The sequence below is a fragment of the Lithobates pipiens genome, unplaced genomic scaffold (assembly GCF_037356315.1).
Source record: "Lithobates pipiens isolate NorthernLeopardFrog02 unplaced genomic scaffold, aLitPip1_a1.2 Scaffold_16, whole genome shotgun sequence".
NCBI lineage: Eukaryota > Metazoa > Chordata > Amphibia > Anura > Ranidae > Lithobates > Lithobates pipiens.
Genome location: NW_027507748.1, coordinates 27,641,869 through 27,660,072, shown reverse-complemented (window position 1 = coordinate 27,660,072; position 18,204 = coordinate 27,641,869). Strand labels below are relative to the sequence as shown.

Sequence of the window (18,204 nt, the reverse complement as noted above, 5' to 3'; positions counted from 1 at the left end):
ATGAAGGACAAATAACAGAGTAGATAAACTGCGGCTGGTTTTCTCCCCCCAGACCACGTGCCGACCACGTGCCCGAGCTGATTTACATCCCGTCTATCAGATGGAGAGATCTCCGTGGGGCGCCGCAGACGTCGGATGACGGAGGAGAGACAGAGACGTGCCCTAGACATAAAAACTGAAAAATATGCAAATATTGTAAAATCGCATACGGAATTGCTGTAAGCCTCCATTTACATCTCCGCATTGTGCGAAAAGTGTGTGTTTTTTTTTTAGCACGCACACCTTTACGGAACATGCGAAAAATGCACACCGCGTTTTCGGTGCCATTCGTTGTTAATGCCTCCTCAAGCGTTTTGATGCACCAAAATGCACATAAAAAAAAAAAGCGTAAAGCTCAATGCCCAAAAAAAGAAGCAGAAGCGTCTTTGGCACGTTTGTCGCACGAAATCAAATGAACGGGCTGCTCTGTGCATGTAGCGCAAAAAGGTACAATAAAAAAGAAATGTATGCAACGTGGACATGTGAATGGGGTCTAATATTCAGCTGGCGTTTCATCCTGAAAAGATAATAACATAGACCAAAAAATATTGGATTCCAGTAATAAAAATAATTTGGCTTCTCGCCAGTGCCTGGTCACATGACCTCTGCAGAGACATTGATCACATGGTTTCTGCTGATACATTTAAAAAAAAAAATTGTATGAATGTGCCAAAAATTTGCGTAGCTACAAAGTATTTTGTACAATATGATTATTTCCTCTGACCATCAGCACTGTCTATTGGTCATAATGGGGTACTTTTCCTGAAATGCCTCTATCCTCTGGCTTAAACCCTTCCCGCCGTTTTGAATGCCTGGTGGGAGGGAAGGATTCAGGATCATGTGACCATTGTGATCGGCTGCCACCGTGGTCACATGATCAAGAGCCGATTCTGTGGGGCTACTGATTGAGAGCTGTCTCTGTGGTGGGAGCATTTTTTTTTTATTAGCCCCTTCTTACTTGGTCTGCTGGGGTGAGATGAAAATAACATACTGACCCGCCCCCAGCAACCCCAGCGCTGTCCCACCATTTCCTGCCAAAAACTGTCGTAATTCCAGGTCCAGCTCCACCATGTTGTTTGTGGCATCTTGAGGAGGCCAGTTGTCTCTTCTGGGTCTGGAAGCAAGCACTGTGTTGTATATCTCTGACACACTAAAGACAGGATAGCACCTCCAGAGGCCAGGAGCAGGCTAGCATTTCCCCCCCAGTGCGTCCCCCCCCCCCCCCCTGAGTCCTGAGGCCCTTCTGAGAGATCAGCATTCTTCCATGTCTCCTACTTGGCACAGCTTCATCTAGACCAGGCAGGACAGCTTCAGGACCACTTCAGAACAAGTTAGGCCCCAAAAACAGGCTATTGGGCCCTAACACCAGAGCTCCATCCAGCAGCACCTCCCCAGGTCCTCCCCAGGGTTGTGGCAGCTAGCTGCTGCCATAACAATGGGATTTAGCATCAAAGTATCGATGTACAGGTATGTCCATTTGCGTGAAGTGGCTGAAGTTTTATTGCGGGTTAAGGAGGTGAGGGTTAGGGGTCCCAGATACCATAGAATGTCACCTACAGACTCTCTAGATCAAGATCAATCTCCAGCTTTACAGTGTCCAGAACCTTTAAGCCGGCCCAAATTTCAGTGTATACTCCAAGTGAGTCTCCAGTCCCTTCTGAGAGACCAGCCTTCTTCCTGGCTCTCCCCAGCAAGGGGTCTCCTCTGTGTCTCTTCCTTGGCACAGCTTCCTCCAGACCAGGCAGGCCTGCTTCAGATATACCTTAGCACACAATAGGTCCCAAAACAGGCTATTGGGCCTAACAGCAGAGCCCCATCCAGCAGCACCTTCCCAGGGCTCAGGCCAGGGGAAGAGAGAGGCAGGATAGCACCTCCAGAGACCAGGGGCAGGCTAGCATTTCCCCCCAGGGCTGAGTCCATGGTCAAAATGGGGGAACCGAGAAAGGATATTGGGTGAGGGTTGGGGGGTCTCAGATACCATAGCACATCACTTACAGTCTCTATAGATCTAGATCAATGTCCAGCTTCACAGTGTCAAAACCTTTAGGTCGACCAGGCAAAACTGTAAGCTTGTTACTGTACCAAATTTGAGACCAGCATTCTTCCATGTCTCCTCCTTGGCACAGCTTCCTCTAGACCAGGCAGGACAGCTTCAGGACCACTTCAAAACAAGTTAGGCCCCAAAAACAGGCTATTGGGCCCTAACACCAGAGCTCCATCCAGCAGCACCTCCCCAGGTCTCAGCCCAGGGGAAGAGAACCAGCACATGGCCTGTCCCAAATAAGTATATCCTCCCCCAGCATGCACCAGTGGTCTAAATCGCCTACTTGATTGGCTGAAGAAAATATAAATATGCATGACTTAGTTTTGTTTGTGAAATCTCATACTATGACCGGTGATATCTACTGGCGACAGTGAAAAATCACAAGCCAACTTAAGCTTAGGGAAAAATCAGGTGAAAAGCTATACCATCAGTCTGAGCCAACTACAGCCAGGCCAAAAAGGAAATTGACATAGCAGGACAAGGGGGCTACATCTTAATTAAATAAATAGCACTTTTCTGCTTGCGGAGGTAATCATCTTGGACATGCTCAGTAGAATATCATACTAGGACCAATTTAGAAAGCAGCCATTTAACATATCAGCATTTTTCGGGAGCGTGGGAGGAAACTTGAGTACTCGGAGGAAAGCCAGAGAAACACAGGGGGGGAACATGCAAACTCAATGCAGACCAGGACTCAAACCGAGGACCCGGTTCTGCAAGGCTAACCACTATGCCACATATTAACCTGGTAAAGCTTCTATGAGATTATGGCCTAAGCCAGAACAGAGGAAATGCTGGCAGAGTTCCGCTGAAAAAAAGAATCCCCCCAGTAAAAATATTTGGAGTGCAGATTTTTGAAAAAAGGGGAGGAGGAGCCAGATTAGCGCAACACGAAAATGTGAGTAACATTCCACTTTAAGCATTGCTGCTTAAACACAGGAGATTTCCATCTGGTCAGGTCTTGTTGCCAACTTGTGAGTTTTGGAAAAAGGAGGGTGGCATTTTGTGTAGTACCACTCTCCCATTCTCTCCGCACAGATTGGGGTTCATCAGACCCCACTTTCATCACAGAAGAGAATGCTCTGCCCTTCAGTTACATGTTGAAAATAATACAGTGTAACAGAAGTAATAAAAGGAGGAAGTGGGAGGGGCTACAGATTGCTACTAAAAGTCAATAAAAAGTCAGACAATGATGCCTTAGGACAGTGATGGTGAACCTTGGCACCCCAGATGTTGTTTTGGAGCTATATTTCCCATGATGCTCAACTACACTGAAGAGTACATGAGCATCATGGGAAATGTAGTTCCAAAGCATCTGGGGGGCCAAGGTTCGCTATCACTGCCTTAGGAGAAGAATGCTAATTTCTTAGATTGTATTACGTCAAGTATGTAGGATAACAGAATCATCCAGGTTGTGGTGACCCTTTTGCCCCCATTCACACCTGCTTGACACGTCGCTTTTTTCGAACACATTTGTTGCGTGACAGCATAGGGAAGCTCATTCACAATAAATGCACCAGAGTAGTTCAGGTATCCTTGTTTGGCACTGAGCCAAGCTCATTTTGTGTTACGCGTTTTGTCGTGTTTTTCAAGCGACAAAATAGAGGATCTGCTACCCGTGTTTGGGGGTTCCATTATTTCTTAATTACCTCTTAATCTTCTCAAGTGTTTTGCCTTGCTGTGTTTTTAGTGCATTTTCGAAAATGCGGCAGAAACGTGCGCTGTTTTCAGAACGCCTAGCCGTGAACGCAGCCTTAGACCAGTACTGGAAGGATCTCACTTGCTTCAGTTGCCCCCCCCCCTCCCCTATCTCACATGCCACGCGGACATGATTTCTAACCTTCAGCGCTGGAACGTCAATGGCATCCAATGACAATGAGATTCCCGAAGCCCCGTGACCCGATATGACAGAAGTTTACAATCAACTTTTATCCTGTCTGAAGTTCCCTTTCACATTAATAATCTCCCGAAGCATCATGGGAAATTTAATCTGCTCTTTTCTAACTGTGACAAGATTTCCTCATTACAGAACACCTTGTAGCATTATCGTCCTGGTGGTAAACCGTAACAGCGGCGCGGTGGCCTTGTTGCTTATTGTGGCAGGCAGCGACGATCAGAAGTGAAGGAACAAGAGAAGAAAAAAAAAAAAAACCTTATTGATTATTATTTTTTTCTACCCAGGTTGCCTGGTGTGCGCAGAATGTGGCGTGTTACTTATTTTCTCCCAAGAATCTCTGTCCTGTATGTTATTAGCTCCCTGGGACGAAGGCCCAAAAGGCAGGTGGCCGTTGCGTTTGCCGGGAGCTCCCTCTAGAGTCCGCCGTCTCAAATGACCGCACAGATGGGAATTATTATTTTTAGCTGTTTACGCAAACGTTGAAAACACCCACAATTATTAATGAAAAAAAAATAATAAATTGCAAAAATCAACTGCGCTAATGTTCAAATTGAAGTTAAACAGCAGCTAACACATCAATGGACAACTTGTGTATAGAAATAGGTAAAAGATAAAAATAAAAAACAGTGCAGCGCTAATATTGAATTCAGAAATGTGCAAAAACAGTGATTAAAAGTGATACTAATATAAAAACGTTACGGTCATATATGTAATGTATAACATACATAAAAAGAGTGTGTAACGGAAACATAGAAAAGTGAGAATCACACAAATGGTAAAAATCAGTGAGCTGAAAAAGTTGACGTCCAATGATAGTGGAACAAGTCCATTAAATGTATATGTGTTGAAGGAAAACACGATCCAAATTTTGATGAATAAATCCCAAAGTAGAAAGGTCACCACAGTGAAGGGATCCGCCACCAATGGAACATTAGGGGGCTTACCAGAACATGTAGACCCAATTAGCTTATACCAAATGGGTCAATACTGGCAATGGTATTTCAACACTCCAATCATTTCCGGATGAACTGTAAGCCCTTGTACACACGGTCGGAGATTCAGACGGAATGTGTCCTATCAGACCGTTTTGTCGGATAATCCGACTGTGTGTGGTCTGCATCGGACTGTTTCTGTTGGAGTATCCAACGGACCAAGTTTTCCAACTTGTCCGTAAAATTTTCCGACAAAATGCTCTGATTGGACATACTCCGATCATGTGTAGCCTACTCCGACGGACAAAGTGCCACGCATTCTCAGATCAAATTCCTAGACCAAAGCTATTGGCTACTAGCCTGAACGTAGTCCCGTCCTAACGAAATAACGTCATCATGTTATGTACAATCGGATTTTCCGACAACTTAGTCCGACCGTGTGTATGCAACAGTGTCGGACAACAAAATCCGTCAGACAAAATCCAACGGATTTGGTTGTCAGAATGTCCGACCGTGTGTACAAGGGCTAAGATGCAAAGGCAGTGATGGCGAACCTTGTCATCCCAGATGTTTTGGAACTACGTTTCCCATGATGCTCATGCACTCTGCAGTGCATCTCTTGAGTTAATCCTCTTTTTTAATGCATGCCAATATTCTGTTTGCTTTGTTAGCAGCAGCTTGGCATTGCATGTCATTACTGAGCCTATCATCTACTAGGACCCCCAGGTCCCTTTCCTATCTGTAAGAGCGGCAAGGATGGGGAATTCCCTTCCGCAGGCGGTGGATTCAGCGTGGAGCATTGATAGTTTCAAAAAATTGATTAGATAAGCACCTAAACGACTGCAACATACAGGGATATACCATGTAATAGTGATATATAATCACACACATAGGTTTGACTTGATGGACTTGTGTCTTTTTTCAGCCTCACCTAATATGTAATTATGTGTCTCTAGGTAGTGTCTCGGGTCAAAGCAATATAAAGGGGCGATATGATCAGCATTTCTGTGTTACCACAACAGTACATATACACCGGCCGGTGTTCTATCAACAAATGGCTCCGACTGGGTCTTCAACGGGGGGCATTTCACGATAGAACACCAGTTGCGAAAAGCCTTGTAGGCCAGGCTAAGAGTTCTCTGACTGAGGCTATTCCCTTGTAGAGTCCTTTGGAGAGGTGTACCTATGGAGGAGGTGACTGCAGAGAGCCTATCCCCATAAGTATTAATGACCCTGGGTGGAGGGAGACTTTTAAGGGAAGATGGTTTACATAAAGTGCTGCACGATGCTTCCACGATGCTTCCACATGTGACTACTACAGACCAACCATAACATGTGATTGACAATGTACTGTCCAGTGACCCTGGATAGTATGTCAGTGTGGTGCAACTTATGTCATTTTCCAAGTTCCACCAGTATACTCTCTTTCTTTGGGGTTATAAAGGTCAACGGGCAGGATGTAAGGCATAGGTTGGGCATAGGTTGGCCACAAGACCTCTAGTGTAGAGGACCCTAGATGATACTAGTGCCTCTCTACCCCATGACATTCAGTCTCACCTCTGGCCTAAACTGCTCTCCAGATGCCCATTTACATTGTGACATGGTGTTGCCCTGTCCAAGGGATCTAATGCTTATTTTTGTGGGGGATGTAGTGACGCACAATAATACTTTCTAGGATGCCGATACTAAGCATTTTCACTAGTACTCGTGCAAATGCGCCCTATACTTGAAACCGATACCATTGTGGTGTGACTTGAGCCCATATAAAATGAATGGAAAATGGGAATGCAAAGAATTGCATGAGATTTGAACAGCAATGCAGTCCGATTTCCTGTCTGAATCACGTGCCCTTTCCCCCACTGCTCCCGTGTGAACCCAGGCTTGTCATAGTGACTTCAGCCTCTTCATAATGACTTCAGCAGAAGAGCCAGCTCCTCTGCCCCTCCCCTTACCTCCCTACGTAAATTTTAATATAGCTGTTAGGGGGTAGAGTGAAGGGGAGTACTATAGCGCAGTCTTTCTCAAACCTTTCAACATAGAGGAACCCTTAAAATTACTTTCCGGTCTGAGGGAACCCCTGCTAAAAATGACTATATCTACAACTCATGATGCATTAGTGTGATGGTCAGTGGGAAGAATGCACCATACATTTGTGGTCATTGGGAAGAATTCTGCCCTTATAGATAGCTAAAAAGATCAATGGTGGGAACTTATCTGACAGGCAGCAAGGAACCCCTGACAACATCTGGAGGAACCTTAGGGTTCCATGGAACCCTGGTTGAGAAACTCTGGTATAGAGGGTCAATTGAGTGACAGCTAGGGATGAGCCGAACACCCCCCTGTTCGGTTCGCGCCAGAACCTGCGAACAGACCTAAACTTCGTGTGAACTTTAGAACCCTATTAAAGTCTATGGGACTCGAACGTTCACAATCTAAAGTGCTCATTTTAAAGGGTAATATGCAAGTTACTGTCCTAAAAAGTGTTTGGGGACCTGGGTCCTGCCCCAGGGGACATGGATCAATGCAAAAAAAAGTTTTAAAAACGTTTTTTCAGGAGCAGTGATTTTAATAATGATTGAAGTGAAACAATAAAAGTGTAATATTCCTTTAAATGTGGTACCTGGGGGGTATCTATAGTATGCCTGTGAAGGGGCGCATGTTTCCCGTGCTCGGATAAAGGGTCTGGTATGGATTTTTAGGGGGACCCCACGTCAATTTTTTTTAAAATTTGATGCGGGGTTCCCCTTAATATCCATATCAGACCTGAAGGGTCTGGTATGGATATTTAGGGGGACCCCCACGTCAATTTTTTTTTTTAATTTGATGCGAGATTCCCCTTAATATCCATGTCAGACCTGAAGGGCCTGGTAATTGAATTTAGGGGAACCCTCACGCTTTTTATTTTTTTTTTTTTTTTTTATCAATGAATGAATGAATTGTCGGCTAATACAGAGAACACTCATTGAGTGTTCTCTGCATTACGGAGACCCGACAATTTAGCCGCAAGTGATTTTAAAATACTTTTTTTCCTGCACAAATGACACTTTGTGCAGGGACAGTTCTAAGCACCAGAAACATGTGCCCCTTCACAGGCAGACTATAGATACCCCCCAGCTACGAAATTGGCCATTTTTAAAACTTTTTTTTGCATTGATCCATGTCCCCTGGGGCAGGACCCGGGTCCCCAAACACTTTTTAGGACAGTAACCTGCATATTACCCTTTAAAATTAGCACTTTAGATTTCTCCCATAGACTTGTATAGGGTGTTCCGGCTTTTCGAATTTGCCGCGAACAGCCCAAATTGTTCACTGTTCGCTGAACAGGCGAACAGGCAATGTTCGAGTCGAACATGAGTTCGACTAGAACTCGAAGCTCATCCCTAGTGACAGCTCTGAGTCTTCTGGGGCTGCTGACATCACATCCAAGATGAAGGTACCCAGCAGCAGTCTTGAGGCTTGGGTGTCTACACAAGGGAGGTCTTTACTGGTAAATAACACACCTAAATTATGCTAAATGCTATTACAAGCTTAGAGAAAGATTAGTCCAGTGGTGGCAGGGGTCTCCACTGATCTGGAAGGGTGGGGGGGAGGAACTTGACTGGCCATAGACACACTCATAAACCTCGTGGACAGCCTTTCTTCACTGGGGAGTACTTTCTGCATTCATATCAACCGTTTAGAGTTGTCTTTCTCAGCCTTTTTACCCCAGGGAAACCCCGCTAAGATTAGTTCTTCGGGTGTCATAAGGAAAATGCCCCTTACATTGGTGGTCAGTGGAAGGAATGACACCTTACAGTGCTGGTTAAAATGCCACCCTTGCAGCTGAGAAGATCATTGGTGTCATGCTACTGGCCCTGCCAAGTGGCAATGGACCTTAAGCTATGAAGGCACCATTGAATAGAAGGTCAGCTTGTTACAGCTCAAGAAACCTTAGGGTTCCACGGAACCCTGGTTGAGAATGCTTGAGTTAGAGGTTCCCATCTTTTTACTTTTATCTTCATACCTTTTGAAAAACATAGTTGCTAACACCATGTATAAAAACAGAGCTAGGCCTTTGGGCCACATGGCCGTCACATGGTCTGCCTAGAATGATGTGTCACCTTTGGAATCAGTTAACTTTGACGAATGTGTTTTTTGGCATAAATAAGGAGTGGCAGTAGGCCACCTAATAACTTTTATCTTTTCTGAAGCCTGATGTTGATTTCCCCCCCCCCTCAATGTTAACATCTATATTGTATGCTTCTCCACAGCCAGGGAGTTTGAAGGTGAGGAGGAATATCTGGACATCCAGGGCATCACCAGGGAACAGTCTGGAAAATACGAGTGCAAAGCCGCCAACGAAGTCGCCTCAGCTGATGTGAAGCAAGTCCGAGTCACTGTGAACTGTGAGTACCCGGGGACCACGGGATCCTGTGGGTTTTAAAGTTAATGTTATTTAGAATAATTAAATTCTCTTATTTGCTCCCTTTGAATCTGTTGAATATACCGTTTACTTATACACTATATTACCGAAAGTATTGGGACACCTGCCTTTCCAAACACATGAACTTTAATGACATCCCAGTCTTAGTCCGTAGGGTTCAGTATTGAGTTGGTCCACCCTTTGCAGCTATAACAGCTTCAACTCTTCTGGGAAGGTTGTCCACAAGGTTTAGGAGTGTGTCTATGGGAGGTCAGGTACTAATGTTGGACGAGTAGGCCATAATACCCCTTCACCAAATGATTTGGACCAGTGCAGAAAGCAAGGTCAGTGCATGATCTCACAAATGCACTTCTGGGAGAATGGTCAAACATCCCCATAGACACACTCCTCAACCGGCAAAGGCTGTCCACAAGGTTTAGGAGTGTGTCTATGGGGATGTTGGACCATTCTTCCAGAAGCACATTTGTGAAGTCAGACACTGATGTTGGAACATGAAGGGGCCATCCAAAGTTTGGAGCATGAAATTATCCAGCATGTCTTGGTCTGTTGAGATCTTAAGAGTTCCCTTCACTGAAACTAAGGGGCCAAGCCCAACCTCTGAAAAACAACCCCACACCATAATCCTCCCTCCACCAAATGATTTGGACCAGTGACAAAAGCAAGGTCCATAAAGACATGGATGAGCGAGGTTGGGGTGGAGGAACTTGACTGGCCATAGACACACCTTGTGGACAGCCTTTCTAAAAGAGTTGAAGCTGGTATAGCTGCAAATGGTTGGCCAACTCATAATTGAACCATTTGGACTATGACTGGGGTGCCAATAAGGTTCATGTGTGTGGAAAGGTTCTGTAGGTGTCCCAATACTTTTGGTAATATAGTATATCTGTTTGATATGTGCAAAAAATACCGATTGATCCTGCCAAAAATCCAGTAAGCTGAAAACATCCTGTGCTCTCTACCTGGGCTGTAACCCGATTGGTTACATTGTTCACAGCTCTCTTTGAACTACAGAACCACGTCCCCCCCCCCCCCCCCGTGTTCTTAAGACGAGGGGAGGGGGATGTTTTCTTTAGTTCTATCCTAGGAAAAAATATGCTCCTCCAGACTTAAAGTACAGTCAGTGAGCGTTGTCACCCTAGGACAGCAAGTGTGGTTTCTGAAACTGAAATATCAGTTTTGTGTGGCGTCACTTAAAATGTGAGTTCATCTTTCAGGAAGTTTTTCAGAAAATCCCCCTATGCAATTCTATATCTAAGTAATACTAGAGCTCCTCCAGTTGGAACTGGCAAAGGTCCTCCCATTACAGATGCAGCAGTTGGGGGTCCTCTCCAGAAAAAGCAATGGTCCCTCTTTCCTCTCTGTCCTCCATGCAGTTTAAATTGGCCAGCAACCACTAGGGGGTGTGTTATTGTAAAGTTTAGCCCGCCCTGCAGGAAAGAGAGGAATGAGGGGAAAATCACTTTTTCTAGAAAATACCCCCAGCAGCTACAGTGGTGTGAAAAAGTGTTTGCCCCCTTCCTCATTTCCTGTTCCTTTGCATGTTTGTCACACTTAAGTGTTTCGGAACATCAAACCAATTTAAACAATAGTCAAGGACAACACAAGTAAACACAAAATGCAATTTGTAAATGAAGGTGTTTATTATTAAAGGTGAAAAAAAATCCAAACCATCATGGCCCTGTGTGAAAAAGTGATTGCCCCCTAAACCTAATAACTGGTTGGGCCACCCTTAGCAGCAACAACTGCAACCAAGCGTTTGCGATAACGTGCAATGAGGCTTTTACAGCGTCCTGGAGGAATTTTGGCCCACTCATCTTTGCAGAATTGTCCTAATTCAGTTACATTAGAGGGTTTTCGAGCATGAACGGCCTTTTTAAGGTCATACCACAACATCTCAATAGGATTCAGGTCAGGACTTTGGCTAGGCCACTCCAAAGTCTTCATTTTGTTTTTCTTCAGCCATTCGGTGGTGGACTTGCTGGTGTGTTTAGGATCATTGTCCTGCTGCAGAACCCAAGTTCGTTTCAGCTTGAGTACACGAACAGATGGTCGGACATTCTCCTTCAGGATCTCTTGGTAGACAGCAGAATTCATAGTTCCTTTTATCACGGCAAGTCTTCCAGGTCCTGAAGCAGCAAAACAGCCCCAGACCATCACACTACCACCACCATATTTTACTGTTGGTATAATGTTCTTTTTATGAAATGCAGTGTTCCTTCTACGCCAGATATACTTGGACACACACCTTCCAAAGAGTACCATTATTGTCCACAGAATGTTGTCCCAAAAGTCTTGGGGATCATCAAGATGCGTTGTGGAGAAATTGAGACGAGCTTTGATGTTCTTTTTGCTCAGCAGTGGTTTTCTCCTTGGAACTCTGCCATGCAGGCCATTTTTGCCCAGTCTTTTCCTGATGGTGGAGGCATGAACGCTGACCTTAACTGAGGCAAGTGAGGCCTGCAGTTCCTTGGACGTTGTTGTGGGGTCTTTTGTGACCTCTTGGATGAGTCGTCGCTGCGCTCTTGGGGTAATTTTGGGCGGCCGGCCACTCCTGGGAAGGTTCACCACTGTTCCATGTCTTCGCCATTTGTGGATAATGGCTCTCACTGTGGTTCGCTGGATTCCCAAAGCTTTGGAAATGGCTTTATAACCCTTTCCAGACTGATAGATCTCAATTACTTTCTTTCTCAATTGTTCCTGAATTTCTTTGGGTCTCGGCATGATGTGTAGCTTTTAAGGATCTTCTGGTGGACCTTACTGTGTCAAGCAGTTCCTATTTAAGTGATGCCTTGATTGTGAACAGGTGTGGCAATAATCAGGCCTGGGTGTGGCTAGAGAAATTGAACTCAGGTGTGGACAACCACAGTTATAGTATGTTTTAACAAGGGGGGCAATCACTTTTTCACACAGGGCCATGATGGTTTGGATTTTTTTTCACCTTTAATAATAAACACCTTAATTTACAAATTGCATTTTGTGTTTACTTGTGTTGTCCTTGACTATTGTTTAAATTGGTTTGATGTTCCGAAACACTTAAGTGTGACAAACATGCAAAGGAACAGGAAATGAGGAAGGGGGCAAACACTTTTTCACACCACTGTATATCTGTAAGGGGAATGTCGCAACAACACATCCCCTAGTGGTTACTCTGGCCCATTCCAACAGTGCGGGTACCCAATGCATCCTCTCCCAGCTCCAGCTTAGCCTAGTAGTGGCTGATGGAGGCCGTTCAAACTTAACGCGAGTGTGCACAGCTAGAGGAGGAGACCACGCACTGGGCACATGCGGAATTTGAACAGCCACTACTGGAGCCAGGAGAAAATGCACATCATGCAGGTAGGTGCAGTCAACCATTTTGCCACTAGGTGGCTCTGTACCAGAATAGTGTCTGCTTACAGCAGATAGTGTCATCGGGTGCTAGGCCCTTTTAGGTAGAGCCCTGCAGTGGTGTGAGCACCCATATATAAGACAGGAGCATTAGCATATAGTGTCTTGGGGTATTGTAGCCAAACACCCCACACCTGCGAGATTGTAACCAGCACATGTAGGCCTGGAACAGAGCAGGAGGCCTGGTGGAGTGGACCTGTTCATAGGAGGAGCCCGCTGCAGTCATTGTGTCCCTTATGGAGGTGGGGGCTATGACGGATTGCAAAAGGTCTTTTAGGCCAGGCTGGATATTCCTGGGTGAGGTTGCACCCCTGGAGTGTCCCAGGAGAGATGTACCTAGCAAGGAGGTAACTACAGAGAGCACACTCCTGTGAATACTAATGACCCTGGGCAGAGGAGAGACTGAAAGGGAGATAGCTACTAAAGTGGTGCATATGCTTTCACCTGTGACTACCACGGACTGTCTACTAAATGTGATTGACTGTGTAATGTCCAGTGACTCCGGAATGCATGTCCTTGTGATGTGACTTTTATGCCACTTCCTTAAAGAGGAGGTCCACGTAAAAAAAAAAAAAAAATTAAAAGCCAGCAGCTATAAATACTGCAGCTGCTGACTTTTAATAAATGCCCACTTATCTGTCCCAGGGTCAAGCGATGTCGGCAGCCGAAGCCGATCAATCGCTCAGCTCTCGGTAGCTGCCGCCGCCATCCTCAGTGAGGGAATCAGGAAGTGAAGCGTTGTGGCTTCACTTCCTGGTTCCCTAGTGCGCATACAAGAGGCACACTGCGCTTCCTAACTGGTCCCCGCTATCTCCTGGGACCTGTGTGTTTCCCAGGAGACAGTGGATGGGGGGGAACAAGAAGGGGAGTGACTCCCACGTGAGTTCTTTTCCCGGGAAGTGGGTGCAAAGACCTGTATTATACAGGTATCTGCACCCCCCTGAAAGGTGCCAAATGTAACACCGGAAGGGAGGAGGGTTTTGAAAAGCGGAGGTTCCATTTTTGTGTGAACCTCCGCTTTAATACCACCATTAAAGTGAAGCAAAACTTCTTCTTCTGTGGACATTCCTTCCTTGGGGATGTGAAGGTCTGTGGCTGGGAATGTCATGTAGAGGTCTATGGCAAGGAGCAGGGCCCAAGATAGCAGAGGGTTTGGCCTCAGCAGGTGTGGCAGTGTTCTAGCAGGGCTGGAGCGGGGGTAGAGACTTGTGTTTCGGATCCAAAACCAGCCAACCATGAAGCCCCCTCTTACATGCACATGTGTGCAGTTTGAATCGCCAAGAGCGGCCACTAGGGGGTGCGTTGTTGTGAAATGCGGTCCGTCCCGCAAAGGGCAGAATGGAAAGGAATAAGGGGTCAGTGCTTTTTCTGGAGCAGACCCCCACGATCTACATCTGTAACGGGAGGACCTTTACCATTTCCAACGGAGAAGCTCCGGTATGTAATATTCATTGGATGAAGAATTGCATAGGGGGATTTTCTGAAAATCTTCCTGAAAGGTGAACTTACACTTTAAACTCTTCATGCCCCCTGGTTCCCCTGTCCAGCGCTGATGAACCCAAGCAGACAGCATCGTGCATATAACAGCATGATCACTGAGCTCTGAACGAGGCATATGAAAAACACAAAGCTTCCATGATGTCATAATAACCCCGAAACACTGAGCTCCTCAGAGCATGAAAATTATAAATAAATGCAAAACAACAAAGGGCAGAACGATCAGACTATAACCCCAGACTCTGCTTTTGATTAGATTTTGTGCTCTCTATGTCACCAATCTAAGGGATGAATGCAATTCTCCTAATGCCTAACTCCGGGCCATGCCGACCGTCTCAGGTCCAACCACAAATAATTATTGTTCTGTCTGTATTAAGTCTACAGTTCTCATTCATTACACGGTTCAGCAATAATATAGCTTACTGGTTTACAATAACAATGTAATTAAAGCTGAACTCCAGGCTAAAAAAATATTGTGCAAATAGAAGAGTCGTGTTTTCTTCCTTGGTGTACTTTGTATTTCTTACAGATCTGAGCAGTAATCCATTATAAAAGGTTACCTCTGTAATAAAGACCGGTCACTGCTGCTCTCTATCCTGGTGCAGGGTGACTGGTCTCGTCTCCGCCCCCTCCTGTAGTTTTCTGCAGACAGTCTGTAGTGGGTGGAGCCTGCCAGGCCCCTCCCACAGCACTGCTCTCTGCACAGGCTGTGTACAGCACAATGACAATCAAACTGCTACAAGGTAATATTTGGGTTTGCATTTGGTGCACACAAAGTGGATTAAAAAAAAAAAAATTACATCATCTACGAGAAGGTCTACTGATATCATCAAAGAGAGGGTCTACTGACCTCTGCAAAGGTCTACTGACATCACCCGAGAGAGGGTCTACTGACCTCTGCAAAGGTCTACTGACATCACCCGAGAGAGGGTCTACTGACATCACCTACAAGAAGATCTACTGATATCATCTACTGATATCACCCAAGGTAGGGTCTACTGACATCATCCGAGAGAGGGCCTACTGACATTACCTACGAAAAGGTCTACTGACATTACCAGAGACAGGGTCTATTGACATTACCTATGAGAATGTCTACTGACATCACCCGTGAGAGGGTCTACTGACCTATGCAAAGGTCTATTAACATCACCTGAGAAAGGGTCTACTGACATCACATAGGAGAAGGGGGGGGGGGGGGATTTCGGGACTTTAAATGAGGCATGTATAACACATGACTCCATCCCTAATTCAAGTGAAACGTCACCTACACTAAGGTCTACTGACATCACCCGAGAGAGGGTCTATTGATATCATCTACTTATATTGCCTGAGAGAGGGTCTACTGGCATCACCTACGAGAAGATATACTGATATCATCTTTTTATATTACCCGAGATAGGGTCTACCGACATCATTTGAAAAAAGGGCCTACTGACCTACAAGAAGGTCTAGTGACATCATCCAAGAGAGGGCCTACTGACATTACCTACAAGAATATCTACTGACATCATCTGAAAGAGGGCCTTCTGTTTTACGCAAAGATCTACTGACATCACCCGAGAGGGTCTATTGACATTACCTACGAGAAGGTCTACTGACATCACCCAAGAGGGTCTACCGACATCATCTACAAGAAGGTGTACTAATATTGGCCTAGAGAGGGTCTACTGACCTATGCAAAACTCTATTAACATCACCTGAGAAAGTGTCTACTGACGTCACCTACACAAAGGACTACTGACATCACCTACGAGAAGATCTATTGATATCATCTACTTATATTATCCGAGATAGGGTCTACCGACATCATTTTAGGGAGGGCCTACTGACATTACCCACGAGAAGCTCTACTGACATCATCTGATAGACGGTCTTCTGACCTATGAGAAAGTCTACTGATATCATCCAAGAGATGGTCTACTGTTTTACACAAAGGTCTATTGACATCACCCGATAGAGGGCCTAATGACATCACCTTTGAGAAGGTGTACTGATATTACCAGAGAAAGGGTCTACTTAGTTACATAGTTACATAGTTAGTCAGGTTGAAAAAAGACACAAGTCCCTCTAGTTCAACCACAAAAAAAAAAATAATAATAATAATATCATACAATCGCATATACCCAATTCTATACCCATAGTTGATTCAGAGGAAGTCAAAAAACCCCAGCAGAGCATGATCCAATTTGCTAAAGCAGGGGAAAAAATTCCTTCCTGATCCCCCAAAAGGCGATCAGATTTTCTCCGGATCAACTTTACCTATAAATGTTAGTACCCAGTTATAGAACTGACATCCCCGAGAAAGGTGTCTACTGACATCATCTATGAGAAGGTCTACTGACATCACCCATGAGAAGGTCTACTGATATCACCTGAGAGAGGGTTTACTGACACGACCCGAGAGAAGGGCTACTGACATCACCAACTAGAAGGTCTACTGATATCACCTGAGAAAGGGTCTACTGACATCACCCAAGAATGGGTCTACTAAATCACCCAAGATAGGGTCTACTAACATTACCTATGAGAAGATCTATTGATTTGGCATCACTCGAGAGAGGGTCTGCTGACATCACTTACGAGAAGGTTTACTGTCATCACTCCCACCTCAGCGAACCAATGGAAGATTCAATGCCCTTTTCATGCTTTCCTTGGCAAAAAAGCTGTACCCCATCTCCCATGTCACCACTTCCACACTGCTATTAACCTGCTACAATTTTGTTGTCCAGTTTTCAACCTCTATTGTCCCCGATGCTACTGCCCCCCACCCTCATCCTCTCCTGCATATTGCTCACCATTATACTTTTTGCTTTCCTGTCCTTCATACACGGCAGACTGTCATCCCCTCCATAATCCTCTCCTGCACATATTGCCTTCAATCATGCCCTCTGGACCTCTTTCCTGATATATTGCCATCACACAACTTCTACTCCTGCCCTGCACATATTGCACACTTTCATAACCTCTGCAATCTTCTTCTGTATGTACTATCTGCTTTCACCCTCCCACACTCTTCTCCTGCACATATTGCCTACTGGCATACCCTCTGCATTCCTCTCCGGAATATACTTCCTGTTGTCATACTGGCTGCACTGCTCTCTTGCTTATATTGCCCCCATCATATCTCTGAACTCCCTTCCTGTACATATTGGCTGGTATCATATATTGTACATACAGCCCTCCACCAAACCCTCCACACTACTCTCCTGCACATAATTCCCACTGCCATGCCCTCCTCCCTCCTCTCCTGCACATACAGCTCCCTGTCATTCCCTCTTCACTCCCATCTTGCACATTCTGCCTGCTCTCATACCCTCCACACTCCTCTCATGCACATACTACCCCGTCATACCCTCCTCACCTGCATATACTGCCAGCTGTCATGCCCTCCTCCATCCTATCCTGCTGTTATTTCACATTGTCATACTCTCCTCCCTCCTCCCCTACACATACTGCCCTCTATCATACACTCCTCCCTCTTCTCCTGCACATACTGCCCTTTGTCCTACCCCTCCCCCCTCTTTCCTACATATACTATCCACTGGCATACCCTCCTCACTTCTCTTCTGCACATGCTGCCCCCTGTCATACCCTCCTCTCCTGCACATAGTGCCTGCTGTCATAACCTTTTGCCTCCTGCCCTGCACATCCTACCCACTGTCATACTCTCCTTACTCCTCTCTTGCACATAGTGCCCTCTGTCATACCCTTCTGCCTCCTGTCCTGCACACTGTCATACTGTACCCTCCTCTCCTGCACATATTGCCTATTGTCATACCATCCTGCCTCCTTTCCTGTACATACTGCCTATTATCATATCCTCTTTGTCCTCTCCTGTACATACTGCCCACTGTAATACCTTCTTCCCTCCTCTCCTGCACATTGTGCCTGCTGTCATTCCCTCCTCCATCCTTTCCTGCACATAATGCCCATTATCATTCCATCTTTGTTCTCTCCTTTACATACTGCCCATTGGCATACC

General features: G+C 45.5%; 1 protein-coding gene across 2 annotated transcripts in view; it reads left to right on the top strand.

The window, feature by feature from the left end:
* Positions 1 to 18,204, top strand: part of LSAMP (limbic system associated membrane protein) — an 869,682-nt gene that overhangs the window by 789,520 nt on the left and 61,958 nt on the right. For both annotated transcript variants that reach the window (XM_077479703.1, XM_077479702.1), the window contains exon 4: positions 9,163 to 9,297. In XM_077479703.1, the coding sequence (XP_077335829.1) occupies positions 9,163 to 9,297 (135 nt within the window). The remainder of the gene's footprint in view (positions 1 to 9,162; positions 9,298 to 18,204) is intronic.